Genomic DNA, 26,329 nt, shown 5'->3' on the forward strand with positions numbered 1-26,329 from the left:
TAAGCTCCAGCTCTTGCTGCCTACAGTACCACTTAACACTCCCATTTCATCTCAGCTACTGAAACAACTCACACAGAAGCCAGGGACAGACAAACAGTGAAGATCTTAAGACAGGTTAGGCCTGAAATCACATTTCCCTCTTAAGTAGCTGAAAAGGAAGTCCTATTTGCAATATTGTGCTGGCATTGGGGTTGACAATGCAGACAGCTAACCACTTGGCCTGAAAGATCTTACCCAGGTTCTGTCGAAATTCAGATTTCAATCCAATTTGTAGCAACTGATTTTCAAATAAGACTCCATTATTTTTACACACAAACCTAGGGGAAGAGAAGGAAAACATGTTTTAAATTGAGCCGTATTAAGCAATATTTAGAACCACAAAATTCAGGGTTTACACAGAGGATGAAGGTTGTGGTTAACCTAGAGTGCATCTGTCTGTGAGAGAGGCCTTTGCAGAAAACTGCAGCGTTAGAAAAGACAATTTTACAACCAAAACCACCACTTGTAGGACACTAAAAGAACTGAAATTTTTATTTGATAGGATGTCTGAGAAACTACAAAGGAAGCCACAATATGCTATACACACACACATACACAGAGTCTATAAAGGACCAGGCAACAGACTAGGGTTTTTCTTATTCATATTCTTGACAACTTCTGAAACTCATTAGGTTGGTGCAGAATTGAAAAGTTTGAAGCTTTGACTGTTTAAACCTGAAAGAAAAAAAGAATCCCTTGTTTTATCAGTTCTGTGTCATGTAAGTCAACTGAGAGCTGTATTTTTTTTTTCCATTTTGAAAGAGGAAGCCCATTCTGCAGTGATTTCAAGTCCTTTCTGTCACCCTTCACTTAAAAGTAGAAGAGGTGGTCAAACATCAGCCTTTTCCATACAAGGCACTTAAAACATACTCCCAAATATCAGTACTTTTCGCAATTTACTCTTTCATGTTTTTCCTTTATTTGTGAATAGTTGCAAAGCTTAACATACAACTGGCATTGCCTCATTTTAGAGCAGTGTGTGATAGCACCGACTCGTAAAGGCAACTCTAACCTGTGTATTCATGAGCTTGTCATAAAATGCACAGCATCCACAGAGGTGTTCTAGTTACAAGTCTGACAGTACTTTTCTCTAATTTTGCTGGTATTAAGTTAATGCACAATATAGTTTTGTTTTATAACTATGTTCTGGAAGTTGCCCAGCCTTGCAAGGTTTTAGTATTGCTTACTTGTGAAAAAGCTCATCAGCATCATGCACAGTATCAGCTGGTTCCTCAGAAACTACCTCAGATGAAGCCAGGTCAGGGCTAGTTCAGGCAGCACAAAGGAAGAAAGGCAGTAGCGACAGAGATAGCAGGAGTTAGTAAAGACAGCTTAGTGCTTAGTTATTTCTTTTACCTCCTTCCTCAAAAATGGCACTGCTGAGTTTAATGCATGAAAAATTTAATAGCTGCCCTAGCTCAGTACACCTAGAAAGGTTTTAGGCATTAGGCAATGTTCTCCCCCACTTCTCTCCCCCACCCCACCCCTCCCTGATTGTCAGGAACCAGCAATTCTTCCCAAAGACAGGAGACAGCTGAAGGTGTTCAGTAGCTTAAATTTATACCTCTTAAAGAACCAAGTCCTTTTTGGTGTTTAATTGTGACAGCAAAAAAGTTTAAGTTCAAAACCATAAACGTAGATGTATATTAACTGCTACAAATGTGCGCTTTGAAGCGGAGGCCTCATCAACCTTAGTGGCACTTCTAACTACAGCTGCACAATCAGTTCTTAAAAACACGCAAGTATTAAGTGTAGGCAAGAATATATGGGCACACAGAGAATGACTTACCCAAGTAACAGATTAGAAACAAAAGTGACAACAGCACTAAAAAGAGGCAGGAAACTGTAAAAGGCAACTTCTCAGTATCATTAGAGAAGTGTTTCATCATCTACAGACAGACCAAGGGGTTGGGCAATGCTATACTTTCTTCTGCGGAAAGAGAAAACTCTTTTTAGGTAACTTTTGCTTATGAAGCTACTAGTATTGGTTTCTTCTTTTTTTTCCCCCTCTTTTAAAAAAAGCTCTAACAAGCTCGTGTAGTTTCTTAAAGTCTTGGTATTGTGTAGCACAATTAAACATCGCTTATTGCCTTCCAAGAGAAACACAGGATCAAGTCTTAATCATTGCAAACCTGCAACAATGCATTACCTAGTATAAAATTTTGATGAAAGTCTCAATGATCCAGGCAAATTAGTTTCACTAATTATGTCTATTATATTTAGAGGCATTGCAAATTTATCATCACATCATTCAAAATTTGGTCCTTGACAATAGTAACACGTTCTTCGGCCAGTAAGACGGCAGATTTTTAAAGACATTCTGTGATCTTATACTATTTATTTCCAAAGTTTTAGCCAAATAACATTTGAGTATAGCCACAGTGCCTTTTAATATTAAAGGGATTAATAACACACCGCACCTACACTACATTTGGTAATGTAATTAGGAAGATACTTGTATCAAAGCCCTTTAACAAAAAAAAAAAAAAGTACAGCACTTTGGTTTTTTTTCCCCCTTTTCACACCTGTTTGTCAGACAGTAGCAGAACAAATTCTGAGAACCAGTATCTCTGGATATAATCCAGCTCACTGTTCCAGTATCAGCTTGCCATAAGTGGAGACACACAAGAATACATTATGGAAATAAGGTAAGAATAAACATATTCATATCAGGCCAGATAACCCCCAAATTCAACATGTATTGAGATGCACAAGCAGCTTAGTTTAACAAAGCAGCAAAACCAGCATGAAAACTAGGCAATACTGTGTGGCTAATATCCTCAGGTTGATTACTAGAGGCTCATTTTTTCCGAGCAGAGCTATTCAATAAAGGTACCACATCCAGCACAGAGTTCAAGAACACCTCTCTTGCTGCACAACTACCACCCAGGAATGCATTCAATAAGCTGGAACAAAACCAAAAGTTATTGTATGTATTTTTTTCTCTAATCCTATTTTAACAGACAAATTCTTCTTCAGATTCCTTACAGGGTGACTTAATTACCTCGCAAAGTTGTCATCAGAACCAGGAGCAAGAGGTGCAACCGCAGAAGCTGAATCTGAAAATACATCCACCAGCAGGCTACCACTAGAGGACGGTGGGGGAGCTGAATTGGTGAGAGGGGCAGCACCCAGACCCAGCAGATCCGCAGATGGAGAAGGAGTAGACTAGGGAAGAGAAGACACTTTGGTGTTACACTACAGCAAAACTAAAACAAAGCTGTCTCTTTTACACAGATAACTAAGCTATGGCAAAGTGCCTCTCCCCACCCCAAATCAAGCTTTGAATGGACATAGGAGGCTTCATGAATGCAGTTATCACCTTGCATTTCAACTTAAGGCCATTCACAGATACAGTTTTCTTTTTTTCCCTTTGAAGAGAGTTATGGCCATCTAATCATTAAATAAAAACACAAAATTCATCTGTCTAGAATCTGATTCTGCAGAAGACAGACAATGTTTTTCCCCCTTCTCCCCTTTTAGTTTCAAGGGAAATTAAGTACTGTAGGGAATAAAATTCAAATGTGTTGCTTTTCTTTCATGACGAATCCAGCAAGAAAGGCAGTGGCTTTTACACAAACCTAAATTAAAACATCACAGCATCTTAAAATTGACTATCAGTTTAGTCCTGGGTTTTTCTGAAGCTTGGCAAACCTTACAAACAAAGTAAAACCTAACCAGCAAAAACCAGAGCCTGTAGCTAGTTCAAGCTGCAAACACTAAGGGTAAATGCAAGACCTTTAATTTTTTTTTTCCTCAAATAGAACAAATCAAGTAGCCAGGACACAGAATCATGCAACAAAGGCCGCATATATGTGCCCAAGTCACATGCATTAACAAAGCACAGACTGTTAAACAACATGTTCATGTATTAGACATTAGCAGCCTACAGTATGCCAGATACACTGCAGATGAGTCATAAGACGCATTTGGATTGAGTCTGAAATTTTGTTTTTGTAAGCCAACTCAAAGTTATCACATACTCTAAAGACTGAATTTGATGCAGTACAACGAAAAATTCCCTGGCAAAAAATCGTCAGAAGCCAACTCGTAAGAATTACTCAAAACAAACAGTTGGAACTCTGACTTGGAACATATTCTTGGGTCACACCAAAGCCACTGATGAAGTTAACATAGTGGAGTTTCTTACACAGCTGCAACCCATAAGGTGAAGCTCCTAAAGCATAACACAATTTTAACTGCCAGTCACCTCAGTCAACCTGGCATGCCAAGAAAATTTGGCAACTTTTCTGCTGGAAAGGTACTTCTGTCCATTCGGAGATGTTGCACTTGGAACATCTTCTCTTACATGCTGCAATGACTAAGAGTTAAAGGATTATGCTTTAACGAACTGGGTAGGGAGTGTGCTATAATATTTCCTCCTCTTAAGTAATCTACTACTACATCTCAAATGTAATTACAAGTTATGCTAGTCGTTAAAACCAGAAACAAGTATTACATTATGGGAACGATTCATCCTACCAGCTGTAATTGACAATAAAATGAGAAGTTTTGGCTCAGAAGAAACAAGACTGTGGCCTTGTCTACCATAACTGAACTCAAATAGTACTGTCAAATAAACAGTAACAACATTATATTGATTTGAAGGACACCCCTGTTAAGTCAAGTGTTGTCCACTTCTAGTAAAAACAGTAACAACCTGAAACAAGATGCAAAATATCTACCATGTTAAACAAAGCAGAAGAACAGCTGATACTTTGAAATTCAAATTACTCCTTTAAAATACATTAATTTTATCATCTCACCTTCACTGCAATTTCACTGGCAAGGAAATTCCCATTTCTAAGTTTACACCAATATTTTTCAAGGTAACAACGTAAAAGGGGTTTTTTTAGGTTGCAGACAGTTTGTCCCCATTTACATAAGAATTCTAATGGAAAATTGCATCCAAGCATGCGGTGGGGGGAAAGCAGCTGTATGCTCCCCTGCTACTCCTGCCAACACCCATAGCCTTAAATTCGAGATGAGAAGTTTTAAAACGTTAAAAAGCCACTTTAAGGAAACCATCCTTTTCTCACTTGCACACTATCTAAATAAGTGAAATAACAGCTTTTAAACTCACAACAGCACTGGCATTGACAGAGGCAGGTTCAGCGCTTCCATTCATATCAGAGCTCCTCTCCTTTTTGATCTCTTCCAGGTCAGTAACTGTGCCTGGGCCTTTCTTCTTCTTGAGTTTAGCCAAAATAGAAGATTCCCTCTCCGGAAAGGGAGGCATTTCTTCCAGCACTGTAGCCTTATCACAGAAAAAAGTGTATTAGTTAAACTTACAGAAAAAGCCAAACTGGCTTCTGAGTCTATAAGGGTGTATCTCTTCAAAGATTACATGAGGCAAGAGCAGAAGAAATTATCCACACAGAAAACAGCTATGCAGTTTATGGTACAGTGATGGAGTAGACTTGCTTTTTAAAAATATATAAAAATTTAAAGCTTTCTGAAGTCCTCCCAAAGCAGTTGTTTAAGAGAACAGGAGCATATCCCTTCTCTGGCACAGTGCTATTAAATTAAAAAAAAAAAAGTAAAAAAAAAAAAATAGGTCATAGCAGACCTAATGGTCCTTAAGTTAAGCAGACCTAGACTGAAACCACAGAAGATTACCCAAGGATCTTGTCAGACGTAAGCATTTATTAGCTGTCAAGACTAAGTGTGCCATGCCCTGGCCAGACCCGAGAGCATCAGGTTAAAACACTCAACTTCTAGAGACAAAAAGAAATTCAGCACAATTACAAGTTTCCTGCCCACCATCAAGTCAGTCCTCAAAACAAAGCACTAGCCTTTTGGTATTTGAATACTGTAGGACCCTGTACTATGCCAGCTTTCACTGGCTTCCCAGCTCCAGATTAGCATGCTTTAACAGTCATTTGGCCCACTATAGCAATAATTAATTTAGAGCTAACATCAAAGTTAAGATGACCGCAGCTGAATTAGGTAGACTAAAAGAATCAGTGCCCACACTGTGGATCCTTAATCCTGCGTTAAGATTTCTGAGCAATCAGGTAAGGTTTAGTGGAGTTTACCTGTTGACAGAAGACACAGCTAGAGATTTCTGCATAATAAAAAAAAAAAATCTTTATACCTACCAATATATCAGTACTGGCAATAGTACTGAGCCTCAAATACTCGACAGCTCTCTGCTGCAGCTCAACATCAGCATTCTTTAGCTGACTGTCACTGCGCAATACATCTTGAATTGTAGTTTTGATTTCTGGAAACAGGTTCACAAACTTGATGTAGGTAGACAGAAGCAGAGCTCGGGTAGGAACACTACACAGATGAAACTTGGAATGTAGCAAGTTGAACTGGATGAGGGGACTTAAAAGATAGGAAGAAAAATAATTTGTTCAGTTTCTGTAGACATGATAATTCTAATGCATTACTAGCAAGAGCTGAATAATTTGTTAACTGGCCTTTAGGAATACTAAATGCACATTAGATTCTTTACAGAAAGTGCTACTACTTCAATTAAGTATTTTAGAAGGTTTACCTTGATCTTGGATCACCTGCTATCAGATTTCCAAATTCTCCCAAGATGTAGCCACCTACTTTTACAAGATTCTCATGGCATGCTGGAGCTTGAAGGGCCTGTAGGAGCACATGAGTAGTCATCAATATGTAGCGTATCTAAAAAGATCTTTTTCTGTCACTTCCACGTCCAGTTTCCTAGTCTACTTTCCTGCAAGAGCAGACCGTAGGTCTAGGCCATATAGAGCACTTATGAGAAAAGCATGATAGATGGTATGACTTTATAGAAGAATCTCTAATGGAAGTATTACTTGCTTAAGAGCACTCTTGGGCTCATCTAGCAGCACTACTGACTTCTGAGGACAGGTAGAGCTGCTTAGGTCTCCCTTTACATCTTTAGGGGTGTAAGAAGGATGTTAATATACTTAATTTAAACCTTGTAAGAATGTGCTGAAGTTGTCCAAGATAAAAATACTGTCTTTGAGTATGAAGAAACACATAGCAGGGATGAAAGTAAGCTTAAACATTCAGGAAAGGAAATAAAAAAAGAAAGTGGAAAGCCTGTATGAAGAATCCAAAGTCAGAGCAACAAGGCCAGACACTTGAAAGTGTTCTCCTTTAATAGTTCCCATTCCAGTTTTATCAGATCCTGAACAGAAGGAATAGGTATATGCTTCCAAAAGGATCATCAACTTATCATTTTGAGTGTTTTGGATTCCTGCATGCAGAAAACTCAAAAAAGCAAACCACCCTGTAAAAGGCTTCTATTTTTACTACATTTCAGTAATTTTCCAGATAATGTAATTTCCTTACAAGCCATCCATTCAATGCCATCCACCAAAGTAACAAAAAACCCAGCATAACCCACCCTGCCCTCCCTCACCAAAACCAGAACAGTACCAGGTGTATTCTACATTACTAAGCCAGAGAAGCTTCTCATCAACTTAATACAGTCTCTGGCTCTGAAAATCTATGATGCTAGTTTTACGGAAAGCTTCAGCAGCGTTTTGTTGAAATATTCAGGATCATACTTTCTCCTCCCTAACATGGGGAAGCACACACCTATAGATCACGTGGCGTTTACTGAATTCCTACCTCATTTTGAAAGTGAATTGAAAACAGTTATTCTCACCTCAAAAACAGTCTTTGCTGCATACCCTTGAACATCATCCCTGTTGATGACAATCTGAATAACTCGATACCACACTTCTTCACTGACATAGTCACCCGCAATGCGAATCAGATTCAAGATTGTATCCACATACCAGGTATAATCCACTGCATACTTCTCAGCTAGAATTGCAACTTTCAGAACCTGAAGATACATGGGAGAATAAAGAAGGTTGACCAGCTTCTACTATAAGCTGTGTATCAAGATCCACTTTGATATACACCTAGTGATACCCCACAGTAGCCCAGAAGCCTCAGTTTCAGATGCATCAGCTTGCTCACTGGCTCCCACAGCTAAGGGGAAAGACGAACACTGAAATTCTGTGCTGGAACACACCAGTTGCCAGGTATATAATGCTTCCCCCATAATGCATTCTTATATGTTGCATCAGTGGCTTTTCAACTGTGTACCTAAGCAATCAAGAGCAGTTTACCGAACATTTCTTGTTTGCTATAAAAACACCACCTAAACCATCGCTGAGACAGGACCAAGTAGGAAATTGGAGACCTCTTAAAAAAGTGGAAACTTAAGCTAGCAGAGACAGACCAGAGTCACCAAAATATAGCTGACTTTTTCAGGTCATACTAAGACTCCTATATCCTGAAGCAAACAATCAGCATAGGAAAAGACCCCCACATAATTTGTTATCAGTTGCATTTATACTGACTATTCTTTTAAGAGTAGTAAATTAACGGAATGAAATTCACATTACCTGCTAAGTCAGGGTAGATTGCCAACAGCAACAAGACAGTACAAGAGATAAATCAACTAACACTGTATTCTATGTTAATTTCTCCAATCAAGAAACTTTTAACACCTAACTAAGCTAAATAATTACCCTAAGTACAGGTTTTGGCCACAATTCTAGGAAGGTTAAGTGAGTATTTCAAGTGAGCACTGCATTTTTTTTCCTGCTGAGAGGAAGGAGATAGATACCATGCCTCTCTTTTAGCTGATTATAAGGTATTGGCTTTGGGAATCCTGAGCCTGAGAGAATGTTCTCACAGCATACACAGTATGAAGTTCCGCCTACAAATAAGTATTTATCACACTAATTTTTGAAGCTATTAAACAGTTAACGAGAGTAGGACATAACACTCAAGATCTAGGGATTGTATTTGCTCAAGCACTGATAAAATTCACTTTACTTTCTATATGCAATGCCCTGAGACCAAGATTAGTTTTTAAAATTTCTAGTTTCCAAGGGTTTTTCTCTGCCCTCCCACCCCCCATTAGTTTAACCTAAATGAAAAACATTCTTTGCTATTAGACTACAAACTTATGGATTTGGGGTTTTTTTGGGTTTTGTTTGGTTGGTTTTTTGGTTTTAAACCACCATGAAAGAGGCTCTCTGTCACAGACTATCCAGCATCCCAATCAATAAGTGATACATATGGCGCCAAAGCCAGCTATAAAAAAATTTAAGGAAACAAGTATCTCACAATTTCTTCTCTAATGGAATAATCAGCAGTCTCCAAGTAATTCAGCATTTCAGCCACAATCTGTTGGGCATTGCTTCGGTCACACATTGCGTACAGGAGATCTACAGCTCTTTGTCGTACACTTACATCTCTTTCAGTCTGCGAAAAGACACACAGCAAAAGGTCAAAATGATTTCATCTTTATTTGGAAAGCACATGCAACTTACTGAAGAGATGAAACTTACTATAATCCATAGTCAAATTTAAAACAAATGCATTTTCATAATCTTTCAGCTGCAGAATGAACTCAGATATACCCTTCACATAAGCTATGAATTTCTCATGTTATTCTCACTTTCAGTCACCTAGAAACAGGTCACTGGAGACTCAGATAGCTTCCTGCTTTTAGATAATATTACAAAAACTCAAATAATCAGGTTTTTTTTCTGTAGTATACATATTCAAATCTGTGCAAGTGCTGAAAAGATGGAGGCGTTCGTACAGAATACTCCACTGTTACCCTAACTGGGGTGAATGAGTTTGTGGTGCACTGGGTAACTGGCACCACTGGCCACAAATGCACTAATAACTGGCTGAAATTGTCAAATTGTCACCAGGCCAGTGGGCAATTAGCTACCTGCAGGTTTAGTGTTGGGCTTGCCTTGTATCAACAGAAGCCCAGCTAGAACAGGTAAGTACTTTAAAGTTAGACAAATGTATTAATATGTTACAGCATGAGCTTGGAAGACGACAATACATGTAAACACTGAACCGTGCAAGTAAATTCACATGCAACTCAATCCTCCTCTTTCAGCTTTGGCTTTTTCACATAAACATGGCCTGGGAATGTGTCTTTCTGGTTTCTTGACTTTATGATTCTGCAGTGGAAGTTGATCTGCTCTACTGCTCCCCATACGCTACTGCAGTGAAGCAATAGTGTTTGATACCGGCAAGACAGTAATAAAACAAAGTCTTCCCAGCAGTCTCCATTTTGAAATTCCACATTTTGAAAGAATTATTCATCTCCAATCTACAGCTTGAGGAGATACCAAAACGTAACAGGGGCCACAGCTACAAGTATCAGATTTACTAGTAAGCTGCAGAAATAAACCGAAGCTAACCTCTATCGTTGCCAGCACAGGAAGATTTTGCAGGATTAAGGAAAAAATCTAAAGCAGACTTCTGAGAATAACTCATTGGGTCCCCAAGTATTGTTAGCTTAATTGGGGATGAGGGGTTTGGGGAAGTGGGGAAGGGGGCATTGAGGCAGGGGAGAAGACGACACTCAAAACAGACTACACACTTAAATATTTACCTTCAATGCATTGATAACTGTTTCTATGTGTGTTTTCACAGCCTCATGTGAGAATTCAGAGCTGGCAAGCGTGCACATGCTTTCCAGTGCTAGGTAACGCAAATTAGTTTCTCGGTGCTGCAAGAACTGACCTAGCTGGTTACAGGCACGGACTAGTAGATTTGGCTCACTGCACAGAACAGGAGAGAAAGTGAAAGGGTTAAAAGCAACAGGTTTGAGAACACCCAATACAGAATACTATTTCTGCAGTGGAAGTTGCTTAAAATGCCTCAGTGTCTGCTAGAATGCCCCGCTGGTGAAATGAAAATTCAGATACTGTGAGCAAATAATCTCTGTTGGATTAGAGTGGTGGGGTCAATACAAAACACCAAAAAACAAAAGCAGCAGCAAGAAACAAAGCAATAAAAAAAATATGCTGACAGCAACACAGTTCATTAATACTGTTCAATTCCATTGCTGTGGTTGTGTTCCAATCTAGCAAGCAACTTCATATTCTGTTCTCCCCCCTTCCTGCGCGCCCGCGCCCCCGCCCCCCCCCCAGTAAAATTTCATTTAGTGTTCAAGACAAAGCCACGGCTTTTCACTCAAAAAACCCCCTCTCATAACAGAAGTGTTCTCACAGCTTACCTGTCATGATGTATAATTAAGCTTATCGCCTCAAATAGCACAGCATTCTTTGCATTTGAGTGTTGTACTTTTTTTGACTTTGGTGGCTCCTGTGCTTTGTTAAGAATAGTTTCCAGGCATTCTGTTAGACGACCACGTACCGCAGGGTCTTCTGGAGAAGAACAAGCCGTTGGACAACTACATTTTGCTCAACACCCTAATGCCTACCTTAGGCCTTCCACCTTGCTAAATCTGAGTAACTGAAGTATTCCAATACATTAAGAATAGTTCACCCTCCCCCAATATAGAGTTGGCAAAAGAATTCTATGCCACAGTTCTATCTGGGTGAGAACAAAAGCCAAACGCGGTCAGTGCTATAACATATTTCAAGGCTTTAATACAGTTGATAACATTAAAGAATGTTTAAAATTGCAGTTGCAACTGGTTTCTATGATGCACGCTGGTTTGACACTTTTCTCTAAGCTACGTGGCCTTTTGAATTATGCTGCGTTTAATTTTAACACTCTGAAACACGCAAGAGTACAGACTTCAGTATCCTTGTCTTAAGACAATGTGCTTGCACTCCAAGTTATGGTAACACTACAGCACAGTAGCTCTTTGGAGATAGCATACTGCATAGAAGAGATGACCACTGTTGTGATTTGTGCATTACCTGGAGGTGGATAGCACTGTAACAGCCTCAGAAGTTTCACAGATAACCAAGGAGCAGGAACAAAGTAGTATGTATAGTCCTGAAGATCTGTTGATGCAGAAGTTACAATCTGTAAAATAAGCAGACAGCACATCAGCTACTGAAGTTAAGTGATGCGCCATCACGAGAAGGACCCAAAGAACACTGCAGGTCACCTTTGACAGAGGCTTACAAAACTATGTCACTAGCAATGTTTAATTCAGTAGATTAATTAGGTGCAAGTTGTCATACTACGAGCATGCCACCAGATTCCCTAGTAATAGAAATTCAGTTTTACAGATACAGTAGTCTAAGAAGTCTCTTCCTGAAAGCATACTTGCTTTTCTTAAGAATGAAGATGACCATCTTGTAACACCAAAACATTTAACTAGAAGCTGGACTTTCTTTGGTTCAGCAATGCATAGATTCAGCCAACAGAAAGCCTAAATATAGTGTTATAGTTGACTGCTGACAGGCGAACTTGGAATTCAAGCACAAGATGCTATGACAAACTGAACTAAAGCAGAAGGACCAGTTAACACCTTCAGTTATATTCATACTCCAGAGTAAAGAACAGATAGCTTTCACAGAAGAGGTTTATATGCATAGCGAAATGTGATAAGGATTAGGTTAGGTTTCAGAGGGAGTATGCATCTTCATGGATTTCTTTCCTTCCTTTGATTCTAGGGTAAGCATGAGTTTGGCACTAGCTTTGCTCAAAGAAATCCTATCTAATTCTTGCTGCTCCATTACAGAACACCTACGCACTTCCCTCAGCACTCCCTTGCTTTTTTAAGTATTAGACAAAATCTTCACATTTGAAAAAAATTAAATTTCTCTGAACTACAAGGAGTAACACAGCATAAATCTGAGTCTAAAATACATTTGTGAAGTAGTATCCTCCCATGTCTTGCATACCTTCCAAAAGACAAAAAACAAACAAAACAGTAACTTAAGTTTTCCAGCATGAAGATGCTAACTTACAGACATGTCTCTCCACTCCTCCCTGCACCCCCCAGCCCTGCTTAACCCCCCTGCACTAATTTGCAGAATATCAAATGCTTATAATTATTAACCTAGCAGCAACTCAGAAAAGGGAATAGGAAGAAGGCTCATCTTGTAAGCAGCTTAAAAAAAAGTTTAAAACTCAACTGCATCATGAGGACCCTTTCAAGTACAAGTGGCTGAGAGAGAGAGAGAGAGAGAGAGAGAGAGAGAGAGAGAGAGAGAGAGAGAGAAAGACCTTTTTGCTACATAGACTTGGAGCATAGCAAGGATAACACCAAGAAGGTTTGGGCAAGCTAATACAGTTTTCTGCCCTGGTAAGCAACAAGTGTTAAAAGAGATTAGCTGAACCAGCCATACGAAGTGAAACTGAATCATCTTCACTTTTAATGGTACACTAATCTGACCTAGAAAGCTGAATAAATAAGCAACAGTAAGCTAACCTGACCTAGAAAGATGAGTAAATTAAGCAACAGTGAAGTATTATCAGGGTTATCATTGGACTCACTCTGCTTAATCTAGACACTGCCAAGGAGACTGAAGTTTTAAACTCTTCTGGGTTCTTCTGCGCCAAAGTGGTGATCAGACTTGTAGCTGCAGTAACCACACCCTAGAAAAAAGCCAAAGCAATTAATTCCATTTTGTAACAGTTTTGAATGCTGCCCATTAACACCTTTCACTTCAAGTATTTTTTAATATACAGCAAAACTAGGTTTATTCCCATGATAAAAGCTCACATTAAAAAAACCTAGTGGCTAGACTAATTACACATCTTCAAAATCCAACAGGATTTTCAACAACATGATACTACCATGCTTGCAGAGCATTTCATGCTATTTTTGTATTAGCTTTGTCTCATGTTTGGACAGTACATCTAAAGTAAGAGAGCTATATTAAAATAAAGCCTGGATGCAAGTTCTCTTATTACATAAGAGAAGCATGAGTAGAAGAAATAGGATGCAGCACATCATGCAAGAAAGAACTCTGACAACCCAACACAAAGAGAGGGCTTTGTATAATACAAACATTTTATATTACTGCAGACTAAAGCACTCATTACTGCTGAAGCACAGGTCTTAATAGCCTTACTTTCGTAAAGTAACTAGACGGGGAAAACCGGAGTCTGTTATCTAGAACAATGGATTTTTTTGAACCAGCAAGAAAAGAACGACAGCATGGACACCTCAGGACAAGGAAGTCCAAGCACTGACAAATCAGACCTTGTATTTTTAGTGCAGGTCTAATCTTAAAAGGTCTAGGAAAATTAGTATTACACCTATGCAACATGAGTTAGGATCACACGGCATAAGATTAATTTATTTACAGCCAGAGCAAAAGAAGAACTTGTGCATACCACTCGTATCTCCAAGAAAAAGGTAAACAAAGCTTTATTAAAAATTAATATATACAGCAACTAAAAAAGGACAACTCCTTCCATTTCTTCCCCCAAGCCTAAAGAAAACAACAACCCCCTTGCTTGAAAGACTGGAGAAGAAATAATTTAATAGCGTATTTAAAGCAGAAGTGACATCATTCTCTATACGGAGTAGGCCTGAGAAGCATAATGAAGCTGATTTACCAAGTGCTGGTCATTGAGGAGATGCACCACTCTAGATGTCCAGTCTCCCATGGGGACAAGGTCAGGAGAAGTTCTATATAAACGCAGCAAGCATAAGGCAGCACTCTGCTTCACACTATCCATAGTATCTCTGCAAGATATAAACACGGATTTAAAATACAGTGGTTAAGTCACAGCAATACTTGCAGGCCAGCATTACACTAGTCTTTGCACTGACTCAGCATCCCTAGCCAGGTAGCATCTTTTTAATAGAAGCTGAAACAGAAGTTCACTAAATTCTTCCTATTTTACAGTATTTGTTCGCCTTAATTTTGTCCAGTAAGTTTAACTAGTCAAGTTTTCAACTGTTACATACGTCTAGTAGCCTCTATAATGACTCTTTTCAACTTAGAGTGACATTTCACATCTTTTTATCAGAACTGAAAGTTCCTCATTAGATGAGCTTGTGCTCATCTACTCACAAGAACAAGCTACTTCCAAACCGACTCAAGTCAAACAGTTAAGGTACACTGTATTACGCATGCAGCCAAAGCTGCATCTCCTGATAGGTCCCGCATATCAGATACAAATTGTTAACTACTCAACAGCTTCAGTACCTACAGCTAGCATGCAAGTCGGCTAGCTATCACCAAGCATGCAACCCACAAACATATTCACCTTGCTATCCATGCTGCTGGCACAGAAATGGACTATTTTAAGAGCAGCATGCTACTATTCTACTTCAGTGAACTCCCTTTCACAAAGCAGTCAATTAAGCATTTTGTACGTCGCACAAACAGCTAAAAGATGTACAGAGCATTAGCACTGAAAGTTTTAAGAGGCAGTTTATACCGTGCAATCTTGGTTAAATGTTCAGAAGCCTCCACATCCCAAGTAGAAGTTCAGTCCACCTATTCTTTATGAATTTAGCAATTTTTCCATGAGATCAAATTGTACCTCAGTTAAAAAAAAAACACACAAAAAAAATCTATTCCTCCCCTCCCTGTCCACTCCCTCCCTCCGATTTACATTCAAGCCAAGGGAGCTATACTAAAGTTGTAATGTAACTGACAGTGCTCATTCTGCACAGGTCACTTAGATATGACATGTACACATACACATTTTTTAATATACATATTCTCTTAGAAACATAGAAGGAATGAGGCCCTGAAGACTGATCTTAGAACATAATCACAGCTCAAAGTTCAAACAAGTCTGAACCGAAGGTGCTGCGCTCTGTCTGTGATCGATGAAATTTTTTGAACTTTTTAAGGTTATCTTACTAAAACCCATGACTCATCATTGCAGGGCTGTCTCCGCTATGCTACACAGAGAATAGCACCTGGCAAGAGCAGTGCAGGACAAGACAGCAACAAGCCTGACAGGGCCCCAGAACGTGCCATCTCTGAGCATGTGCCTTACACAGGGAATTCCATGTCTGAGAAAGGTGGAATTGCAGGACAGATTCTCCCCCGTCTCCTCCACCACACCAGACCCATACTGAGCATCAGGTGCTAGCTGCTTATTCTTCTCTTTCTGGAGAAGTTTATAGCAAAATTTATAGTGTAAACACCTATTTACATTAATTTATTTATTCTTTTCATCAGGAGATATAAGGAAAGTAAAACATACACATTTCAGGGGTGTTCACTGCCACCAGTTACACAGAACAAAAACTTGATCACAACAAAGCCGTAAAAGCCTATTCAAGATATTGACATAGTCTTAATTTCCATGTTGTACTTGTGCACACACACACAAACAAAACAACAACCCCGTGCTCAGGTACATCCAAGTATCTGCAGTTACTGGAAATTGTCACTATTTGTACTGCAAGCCCGGGGCTGTACAGCTCTAAGCACGGATTAAGCTGCTGCAATGGAACTCTGTTGCTGAAAAGGTTTATTGGTGTTGTATTTGAAGGAGGCGTGTCATACCTACCCAGCTACAAGTATTTTTGGAATCTCTCCAGCAAATGCTTCTGCCATCTCCCGGCTACCCACATTAGCAATACAATGCAGAGCAAGCCCCATGAAGGTGGGGTTACGGCTGGCCAGATCATTCTTGATCGCATTGTTTATTAAGCGAATCAGCTCACTGTTAGAGTTCACTAGTACGGAGATGAAGAGATAGCCCTGTGATTCAGTAAAAGGAAAATGAAAATTGATTTTAGCTGACAAATTATGTTTTCTGTTCATGCCACAAGTAATTCTTTGAGACATACAGTTCTCCAATACCAAACCTATGGGCAGAAATGGATATTTAGATAGCACAGCGATGGCTAGAAAGTTTAAGTGAGGTAAACAAAAATGACTAAGTTCAGTGTTACCCTAATTTATCAGTTTTTAAGTGTTTCATCGATCTATTTCAGCATATACTGAATGGGAGCAAATCAAGAATTTGGCTTATTATTCAGACACTAGTAAGTTACACGTACCTGATAAACACAACCTTACCTAGAAAGATTTAAAGAGATAGTCTGAGAATTAAAAGGTTACTTACCTTTTAATGTAAGACTCAAAGCAGTGTCTTAACAGGAGTAATAGTTTTACGCAGAGCACACATTTTAGCCTTTAAAATTAGTACAAGATTCCCTGTGCACAGAGGTATTTAAATTTCAGAACCACTGCTAGATAAGGCTTTAAGATGGGGGGCGGGGAATGACACAAAGTCCTTTACAGACTGTAGAACTGAGGCAGGATATTAGACAGAACAGCTTATCTTTCATAGATACCGAGTTACTCACAATTTGTTTCTCTGTATATCTATTGGAACTGAGCAGGTTTACAGCCTCCATGTGACCAAAGTCAATGTCATGCCCCAGGAGAAAGATGAAAAGCAGTTTGCAGACATACTTTTTCTTGCTGTAACCATCCAGAGCCTTGTCACCTGGAAAGCAAGGAACCAAAGAACAATTAAGCTTATGTTGTTCCTATATCTGGTTCCCGCCCCGCTCTATTCCACTAAGGTACCTCATCATGTTTTACAGTAAGAAGACTTACCTAGCAATTAAGACATTTGATTTGCTATGTATCACCCTGCAGAAGAGAGACAAACTGAGGCTTCAACTATTGCAGTACTTGAATTTCACAAATTTTAAATGTATTATTTCAGCTTTCATTCACTTTACAGTGAGCAAAATACTAAATCTATCTGCTTATTTCTACAGACTACAAGTCTTTCATGTTTTTAGCACAAAATGATGTAAAGTTATCACAAACCATCATCAACAGATGTCAGATAATCAAACAGCTCCTGGGTTTTAAAAAATTATTCCCAGTCATAGAACACAGGTAGCTTGTAGTTCTTCCTAGTGGTCCGAGACAGAAAAATGCATAACTGAAAAAGCTGAGCTGTCACTGAATCAACAAGACATTCACATGATATAGTTTTAAATATTTATCTAAATCTGAAATTCACTTATAGGGAAAAAACCCAACCCCAAACCTGAGGATTTTAGTGTTAATTCCATTTACCATTATCTATATCCTGTAGGACAGTCATGAAATAATGCTGTCATTTAGTCCCTGAATTATCCTGCTATGTCCTTAAAGTATTTTCTTGCTAAGAGGCAGTATATACATGTTTGCTCAATTTTGATTTTCCTGTTTCTGTTAAGAGCAGCTCTATGTCTTCTGTACACACGTTCTCTTGTTAAACCAATTATCAAATCTTTATCACAGTAAAAGGTCTTAACACACTTCCTGAAGCACACCACAGTAGAGAACTCAGTAGCAACAAAATAAAAACGGCAAGTCTTTTTAGAAGGATAGAATGATAGAGGTATATCCCAAAGCCTTGGAAAAAAAACAAACCCACATGAAATGAGATTACCATGAGAGCTAGTGTTTGTAAAATGGAAGTATTCCCAAGTGTTTCCGTTTTAGAAGAAAAATGCACCCTAAATAGGTTTGGCCTTATGTTGCAGTATTGCTGCATTTCAGAAGCTTGTAAAAGCTACATGGAACAGTAGGGCAGCTTACAGCTCATCAGGCAGATGACTTCTTTTCCTGAAGAAAGGACTACGTATGAACATACACTTTTTGTAGAACATTCTCTCCCTACCCCAAATCAGGAGATAAAGGAATATCCACTAAATCAGCCAAGCCTGAATGCTAGAGAGTTCAGTCAGGGTAGCTGGTAGATAGATGCTGCTGCCTACAAGGCTATAGAAGCTCCTTAGCCTCTGCATTCTGGGCCCAGAATAACTGGTCTGTCATATCAGTGCGTATTCCTTAGTGATGGGCAAGTTCAGCCAGAATAGCACTGCATCAAGCAAAGCCTAAATAAGATAGCCCTAACTCATTGCAATTCCCAAAAAAGCTCCAAGACGCAATTTTTTTTAAACTTCAGATTTATGTAATATGCAGCTAAATATATAATAAAGAATCTTAAAAAGTATAGAAGTTTCTCCTTCTTCCTTCTCATCCACTGGTGCAGAAGCAGGTTAGATTTCCCATGCCACATGCATCTACAGCTCCCATAGATTTCACACTACATTCACTGACTGTATAAAACCAATGGAAACCTTACCACTGTAAACTAAACTTACAGTCTGTGAAGGAATGAACACTACCATCAATGTGTGAAGCCATGTAATGTTGGTGAACCAAGAGAAAGCACACTGAAGTAGACAATGATAAAAGGTTATCTCTACAGGCTGCAACTATGCGTTTTGAGGGGTTGCTTTCTATTTTGACTCTAGAAACTTATTTTATTTAGTTTTTTTTCAAGTGAGCAAACAAATTTAAGCACACGACTGCCATTTTAATATGGACAATGATACCCTTCAAATCTGAGTCTTTAGACACCCGTTGATTTTTTTTTTTTAACTGGCACAGATAACATACCAGTTGCCAACAAAAAGAAGCTTTACCTTGCAGCTATTTTCATGCTGTGCAAAGAGAAGTTACCTTCAGGTCTGTACCACAGAAGCCAATACATGTTACATTTTACTTAGATACATGAAGCAGCATTACTGAAGATACTCATGACAGTGAAATCCTGCTATACACGGTCCTGTCAAGATCTGCTGACAACAGCCAGCTCTGCAGAAAGCTGACAAAGACATGTTTTCTTCAAGTCACATTTACAGTTTGCTGCCATAAGGCTATTTTCTTGCTGGGTCAGCAAATAAATCCAAGACATCTGAATTAGTGTTACAAGAACCGGCACAAAACATCCAGACTAGGGGGGAGAATGTGTTGTTTGGAGGTTTTTTTTTCCCCTTCTTTGGAAGCAATATGGCCAGAGGGAAAAGTAGACATTCAGCCATGTCTGTCCATCTACTGTGGCCTTCAAACTATGGCTTGAGCAGCAAAGGAATAAAGTCTCCTCTATTTATAACAAGGGAAAAAGATACCTCCTGTTATACTATTTTCCCAATAAAATGGTACTCAAGAGCAGAAGCTTCCGCCCACCCCATCATGGTAGGGAGATGCAGATCAAAGACACCTTCCTTCCTTAGGAGAGGGAAGAAAAAAAAAATACAGGAAAAGGCAGAGTGACAGCTTTAGTTTTTAAACATATTTCAGCTGCTTAAGAAAAGTTTGTAGAAACTCTTAGGATTTGATTTTCAATTGGTCCTCTGCATGACATCTGGAAGGAAAAGAAATAATCAGTGAATAAACCAGGGTGGGCTTCATGTTACTTAGCAATAAGAACATGCCAACTCATAAGCCAGCTGTTTCCAGGTGACTGATTAAAGAAGAGGTGATGCTGGATACCATTACCAGAAACTAATTATGATTCACAGAAGGGGACACTAAATAAGCTGAATCCATTTTAGTCAGTGCTCCTCTAGTGGCTGAGGTTTACATAATTGAGGACTTGCTATGGTATTTAATAGCATTGATATAATTAGTTCCTTCTCTCAGAGATACAGATACACCAAAAGGCATCAAAAAGTAGCTTTCACATGAACTTTACCATAGGTGGAAAAACCCCGACCAGTCTCTAAGACTGGAGTTCCCAGGAGTTCAATTTCTTGGACTGCAGCTGCCTGTTAGTGTACAATCCACCAGCAATACACCAAAGTCACAAGTACAAACCCTATTCCTTCATCTTCTCAAATGACTCTGCTGTTGACTTTGTGAGCTCAGAAGGAAAGAGGGAGTATAGAATACCGCAACCCAATTGCTTAATGAAGAACACAAGCAGATGAAAGTACATATACTCTGAACCACATCGACTTCCACAACAAAGTATTTGTCATGGTTTGGCAATTCCTTTTTTCAGGTTTAGGACCCAGCTATTTAAAGCATTATATCCTTCCAAGACAGCAGTATTTTAAGAACTCAGATTAGCAAGATCCTTGGATCTTGGGGTATTTGAAGCATTTTTGATGGTAGCTACACCATGCAATCAAGCTCAAAACATATCGCCATCCTACTAACAATGAAAAAGCAGCTTCTTCTCCATCATGTGCCATCGAAGAACAATATTGTTAAATCAGTACCTGAAACACTTTTTCTTCAGAAAGAAAAAATAGTTCACCAACCGCTTTTAAGAGCTTCTGTCCCTTGTATGCAGAACTGAAGGCAACCTGAAGGTTCACAATAACAGGCAAGCTTATAAACTAAGCCAAGCAACAGTTACTAAAACTCCTCTTTAAGGCCTTATTAGTTCCCAGCAATAATAGAACATCATTGTCTTTTTTTAAAAAATTATTATTTAATTAGCTGAGCAATTTGAAAAAGGAGCATTGCAGTCAAAGGTCTCACTGTAGTCATCTAACTCCAGCTGTGCTTTGAAGAAGTCTTTGATTCAGATTCTTTTTGAAATTTCAAGTTTAACTATTCAATTCCCCTCCCTCCCATGTAGCATTTACAAAGAGTTATAAAGGTTCTATTTTAAACATTACTAACAAGTCTCATTGCTTAAGTATGTGCTAAAATAGTACAGCTTCCCTCAGCCTCAAGCAAACATCCGAACCAGAGCAGAAGGAAATTTCACATGTTCTGTTATCTTTATTGCAATACACGATCATTTCTTTTAACTCAGCTCGTTTTTAAATACTTTTGGGAACATTTGCAAGTACTGCAAATCAAGTCAGCAGAAACAGGAAGGATTCAGAACACACGTCAGCAGGTTTTGAGCACAGTGGGCATTTCAAAGGCTACTCGCTTTCCCTGGAAAGTTTATTAGTCATTTTCCTAAGAAATTAACAGCTGATCAGCAAATAGTACTATATTAATAAGGAATTATTACTTTCACATTTCTGTGCATCACCTCTCTACCATTTCAATAAGGAAGTTTTGGTTTCCATCGCTCATAGATCTCTTTCACACAGCCTTCCAAAAAGGAAGAAATAAGGCACAAATGCATTACGAGATCCTTCAGTTCCCAGGCAACACCTTCTGTCTCTAATTTGGACCGCGAGTTAAAAACAGCACCTGCTTTTGAATCTAATTCAGTATACTTAAAACCCAGTGTGCTGCACAGTTACAGAGCCTGCTACCAGCCAGAGGGGGCAAGAAGGCAGTTTAGTCCTGTGGGATGTTCACTGGGGATAGAGGGTAAGGAAGCCTGACAAGTCGAGTCTCACTAGCATCCAGATGGTTGATTGCTATCTCAAGGACAAGACAACCTTAGCTTTTAGAACTGCAGTAATGGCTTATGCAAAACAGAATTGACAACTCCCTTAAGCATTTCTTTGCATTCAGCATGCTTCCTTCCTAGGTTGACACTGACCTACGTTCATGCAGTTGACAGCAATCCAGTGCTATACTGTATCAGAAGGCCTACTTCTAGCTTAAAGGCTAAGAAAGATGAAGATGCTTTTTATGAATGTATCTACACTTTGAGACAAGATTTGTCTTTCCATAAGAGTGACAATACAAGCCCTCTAAAAGAAAGGCTGAATACTTGTGGCAGACAACCCATACAAATCCATAGGCTAGTATTTAGTTACCATACTACTACCACCAGAACAGAGTATTACTAGAGCAGCCCTACTACTCAGGTGAAACCTGGTTTTACTTTCAACAATTCACTTTGTGTCAGTGAAGACACTTTATTATTTTACTGTCTGATTGCCTTCATACATCTCTTAGATGGTCAGAAGACAGTGTGACTAACCAGACCCATGTTAAATATAAAGACTACGCTTTCACAGCCTGCCAGGAAAGCAATTCACTCTTACACAGCTTCTGTTTAAAACAGGTATTTAGAGGCTTATCTTGAACTTCCTGCAAAGGGTAACTGTGTAGTTTGGGACAATAGAGAAGACTTGCTCAAATTTGGGAAAACAAGTGAGCTGAACTAAAAAAAAAGCAGAGATTATCAACTGACATTGGGGCATTTCTGCACAAGCCAAAATTAAGATACACTAGCATGTCTGAAATCTAGCAGCCGCTCTTATAACACAAACTCTATTAAGCAATCAGAACAAAACTAAAATCTAATGCCAGATCTGGAGAAAAAGAACAAGCCTGAATCAAGCAGAGAACAAAGTTCCTCTGACTGCAGAAACAGCTTATCAATTTGTAGGCAGTTTCATTAGTACACAAATTCTGCTCCGAGAAATCAAAATGACACAACAGATTAATAAATAAGATATTTTTTTCACTCATTTACGAAGCAATTACTACTGACAGCCAGATATCTAGTTCGGCTTAAGCACGGGAGCAAAAATCAGCTTACTGTCTGAACACTAAAAACAAAAGGAGTAGTACTGCTCCACTTCACACTTAACTCCTACAACTTCTGCTTTATTACACTGGTGTAGTTTCTCTCTACTACACGCACCTTATCTCATTTAATGCAGAAGCATTTAAAGTACCATCAAGGATACACTGACCTCAGCGATGGAGCTTTCTCATGCAGAAACAAGAGACAAAGTCACTTTAAGTACAGATATTCTAGATTCCTACTGAGCTTTGAGCACAGAAGCCAGACCAGAACCCAAAGTCATGGCGTACATTCCATCAGTTCAAGAAAACTATGGCTTTTCCAGAGATGTGCAGCCTCATCCCAGCCTATTAAGTACAAGCGTATTTTAAATAGCAGGTTACCCATACACAAGGCAGGTAACAGGCTTGCCAGCTACTTGCATGATACAACAAAGGTAGAAATACTGAGCCTCTGCCTATAACGGTGTAAGAATATATCTTCCAAGTACATGGGGCTGGGGTCTAGATACTGCAACAGAGTATGCTGAAGAGTGTGAAAGTCCAGAGGAAGGAAAGGATACTTGCGGTATACCAATCTCTCATGCTAGTCTCAAGCAAGAACGTATCTGCATCGACAGGCACTACTGCCAGCCTTGCTTCTTACAGTCAGACCTTTCCCTGGTTACAGCAAAGCAGCCAGTCCAACAGCTGCACCTTTGGTCAGGCAGTTAACCCAGGGCACCAGTATGCCCCATAACTGTTTAACAAGGGACTCCATCTTAAGTTCACGGTCACACATTTGTCTTAATCCAAACTATTTAAAAACATCTTTAAAAGTCAGAGCTACATAAAAAGGAATTAGGTTAAATGGAATGACCTCCACTTAAACTAAGAATAAAATGCATTATGAAGGTCTGTTTATTTTCATACAGCCCTTCTGCAAGGAAGAACCATGCAGCGCAAAGCCCATGTGGAACTTCTGCAGCAGAAAGATATACAGCTATCGCCTCCTCACACTCTCAAGGCCTCAAGCAGTTACACAACAAGTTGTCCAACTCAGCTCCTTCCAAATTGTGACATTTATGTCTAGTTTTTGTTCAGGCTACATCAAGTTGTTGTCTTCAGTTAAGTAGCTTTTTCACATAAAATCCATACAAATTCAGTAATAAAGTAGCCATAATAAAGATCAGCTTATGGGAAGGTTTAGTCATCTTTCACTCAAGCTACTGAATGAGCACACACTGATATTTATTCAAAACTATTTTAACTGTGCTTAAAGGATGCTACATGAGGTACGCAGGCTAAAGTTACTGCACTACTTTGCTGAAAGCACCTCTATTCTCTGATCATTGCCCGATCCATCGTTCTACACAGCCAAAGGTTCCTGTGATCATTTGTCTCCTGCATCACAATTAACCAAAGAATTTTCTGTGCACGTACTTTTAACTATTTTTGTACTTAAGCCATGAAATACCGTGCAAAACTGAGGAACAGAACTGAACAGGTTTTTATTAACTGTGCCATCAGCAGCTCTTTAACCTATGTTTACTCAGTGATACAAGACAGCTACCGAACTACCTATGTTAACCAGAGAATGCTATTCTGACAGAATTCAGTTCACTTAGAGCTTCATTACTGCCAAGTTTTCTTAAAGTTAGTAATGCAGTGGCTTACACTGCTGCTTTTATAAAGACATTCACAGAAAATAACAGGGAAGACGAGGCAGCCTTTTACTAGAGGTGATGTTAGCAACCTTCTGAACACACATTCGTAGACTCTTCACAGGGCAACCCTCAGGATAACCAATGTTGACAAAATACTGAATTGTGTGTCAGTGTTCATTCTGTAATCCCCACACAGCATTTATTGCACTTTACCAGTAAGTGCACCCAGAAGTCATAATTATTATTAGCATTAATTTTAAAGGCTGCATTGATTGCTGTGGTACCCGAACAATTCACAGGTTCACTCCTTTCACACTCACAAGTTTACGGAAGTATGCAAGTTAGCGGGTGCGGATGGACCCAAACGGAGTTTAACTTGTGTTACTCAAAACATGTAAGCCATCATTTTTTCTAGAATGCTTAGCTTTCATATGGAATAGAGGTTTGAAACTAGCTTCCCCATTTCAGCTTGTAGACTAAAGATTTTCATGTCAGGTACAAACATAAGGAGTTGTGCTAGTGACCAGCAAGTGAGATACAAACTGTTCCTATGTAAAGACGATTACTTAACAGGATTTGACCACAGCCAAACAGTAAGAACTGGTCTATATCCCTACAAGTCAGTACTTAAACAGCCTTAACCATTATGAACTTTTCTGCAATTCCTTTCCTCATTCCCTTAAAACAGCATGTTTAGCAGTGAAGTGAGCAGGTCTGACAGAACCTCCTTCATGCTTCAGACACACTGGAACATATAGTAGGCAGCGAGGTTCTACAGGAACTTCAATAACTTTGATTTTTTAATGCCTTTTGAAGTTTTCAGGCCTTCACTGCAAACTGAAGACTTAGTCTGATGAAAGCTTCCAGTTTCATTAGAGAAAAATTAATTAGGTTTGGCAAACAAACTAAAAGCTTGCCCAAACTAAAAGCTTGCCCATCAACCAAATCAAGATAAAAAAAGCTGGTGTAGCCTGAAGTTAAGTTGATGAAAGAACTAGATTGCTGTGTTAGTGTGACTGCAGCAAGGTTTCCAGCTAGGGAATAACCTCTAGCTGTTCTTGATGACAGAAAGGCATAGGTGGAGTAACTGTTCATGTATCTACAGGGAAAGTGACATGCTGCATTCTAGAAAAACCTGTCCTGTCTAAACAGTTAAGTAAAGAACTTAGGTATTGAAATTAATTTCAGCAACAGCTAATAACCAATAATGCTGCTATCTGACAGCAAGCATTTTACGAACACAGACCAAGAGAAAACAAGTAGTCTTTCGTAGCTGTATTTTCCAGATTAATCAATTTAGTGAAATTAGTTGAAAGATAAAGTAACACAAAACTTTGACTAACTTCTTAAGTGTACCGAAACGTCTTAAACAGCTTAATCAAACTCAGTCTCTTTATCTGAAAGATATACCTAATTAGTCTAGTATAGATCTTGCTTGGAGATTAAACTGATTTATTTAGAAGTTACAATTTTATGCTTAAATTTACTAGGCAATAAGATGATCCACTTCGATCATACAGCTGGAACTATGAAAAATGGCTGTTACTCTTGTATGTAGGTTTTCTAGTAGACCCTTGAACTATGCGCCCGCTGCTCAGTGTGCATGCATGCTTAGTACATGAAGGCAGTATCTGCTGGTCACTGTCTGGAAAACGGACACAAGTGGTCACTGTGACTGGAAACTGGACACAAGTTTTAGACTTGGCTTGGGTGATGGAGAATAGTCTGCAGAACAGACTATGCAAAGCCTGCTACTTCTGGCAA

The 26,329-nt window shown here is 39.1% G+C and overlaps 1 protein-coding gene across 3 annotated transcripts in view; it reads right to left on the reverse strand.

The window, feature by feature from the left end:
• Positions 1-26,329, reverse strand: part of AP2A2 (adaptor related protein complex 2 subunit alpha 2) — a 49,050-nt gene that overhangs the window by 7,364 nt on the left and 15,357 nt on the right. Inside the window, exons 3-18 of one of the 3 annotated variants that reach the window (XM_059826029.1) lie at positions 17,036-17,178; positions 16,231-16,424; positions 14,311-14,440; positions 13,240-13,341; positions 11,709-11,817; positions 11,057-11,207; positions 10,430-10,598; positions 9,136-9,273; positions 7,655-7,837; positions 6,545-6,642; positions 6,141-6,372; positions 5,123-5,296; positions 3,044-3,207; positions 2,812-2,831; positions 1,227-1,263; positions 235-317 (exon numbers count right to left, since the gene is read on the reverse strand). In XM_059826029.1, coding sequence (XP_059682012.1) covers positions 235-317; positions 1,227-1,263; positions 2,812-2,831; positions 3,044-3,207; positions 5,123-5,296; positions 6,141-6,372; positions 6,545-6,642; positions 7,655-7,837; positions 9,136-9,273; positions 10,430-10,598; positions 11,057-11,207; positions 11,709-11,817; positions 13,240-13,341; positions 14,311-14,440; positions 16,231-16,424; positions 17,036-17,178 — 2,127 coding nt within the window. The remainder of the gene's footprint in view (positions 1-234; positions 318-1,226; positions 1,264-2,811; positions 2,832-3,043; positions 3,208-5,122; positions 5,297-6,140; positions 6,373-6,544; positions 6,643-7,654; positions 7,838-9,135; positions 9,274-10,429; positions 10,599-11,056; positions 11,208-11,708; positions 11,818-13,239; positions 13,342-14,310; positions 14,441-16,230; positions 16,425-17,035; positions 17,179-26,329) is intronic. The other 2 variants (XM_059826028.1, XM_059826027.1) reach the window with 2 other exon arrangements.

This window comes from Gavia stellata, chromosome 17 (assembly GCF_030936135.1).
Source record: "Gavia stellata isolate bGavSte3 chromosome 17, bGavSte3.hap2, whole genome shotgun sequence".
In the NCBI taxonomy this organism is placed as follows: domain Eukaryota; kingdom Metazoa; phylum Chordata; class Aves; order Gaviiformes; family Gaviidae; genus Gavia; species Gavia stellata.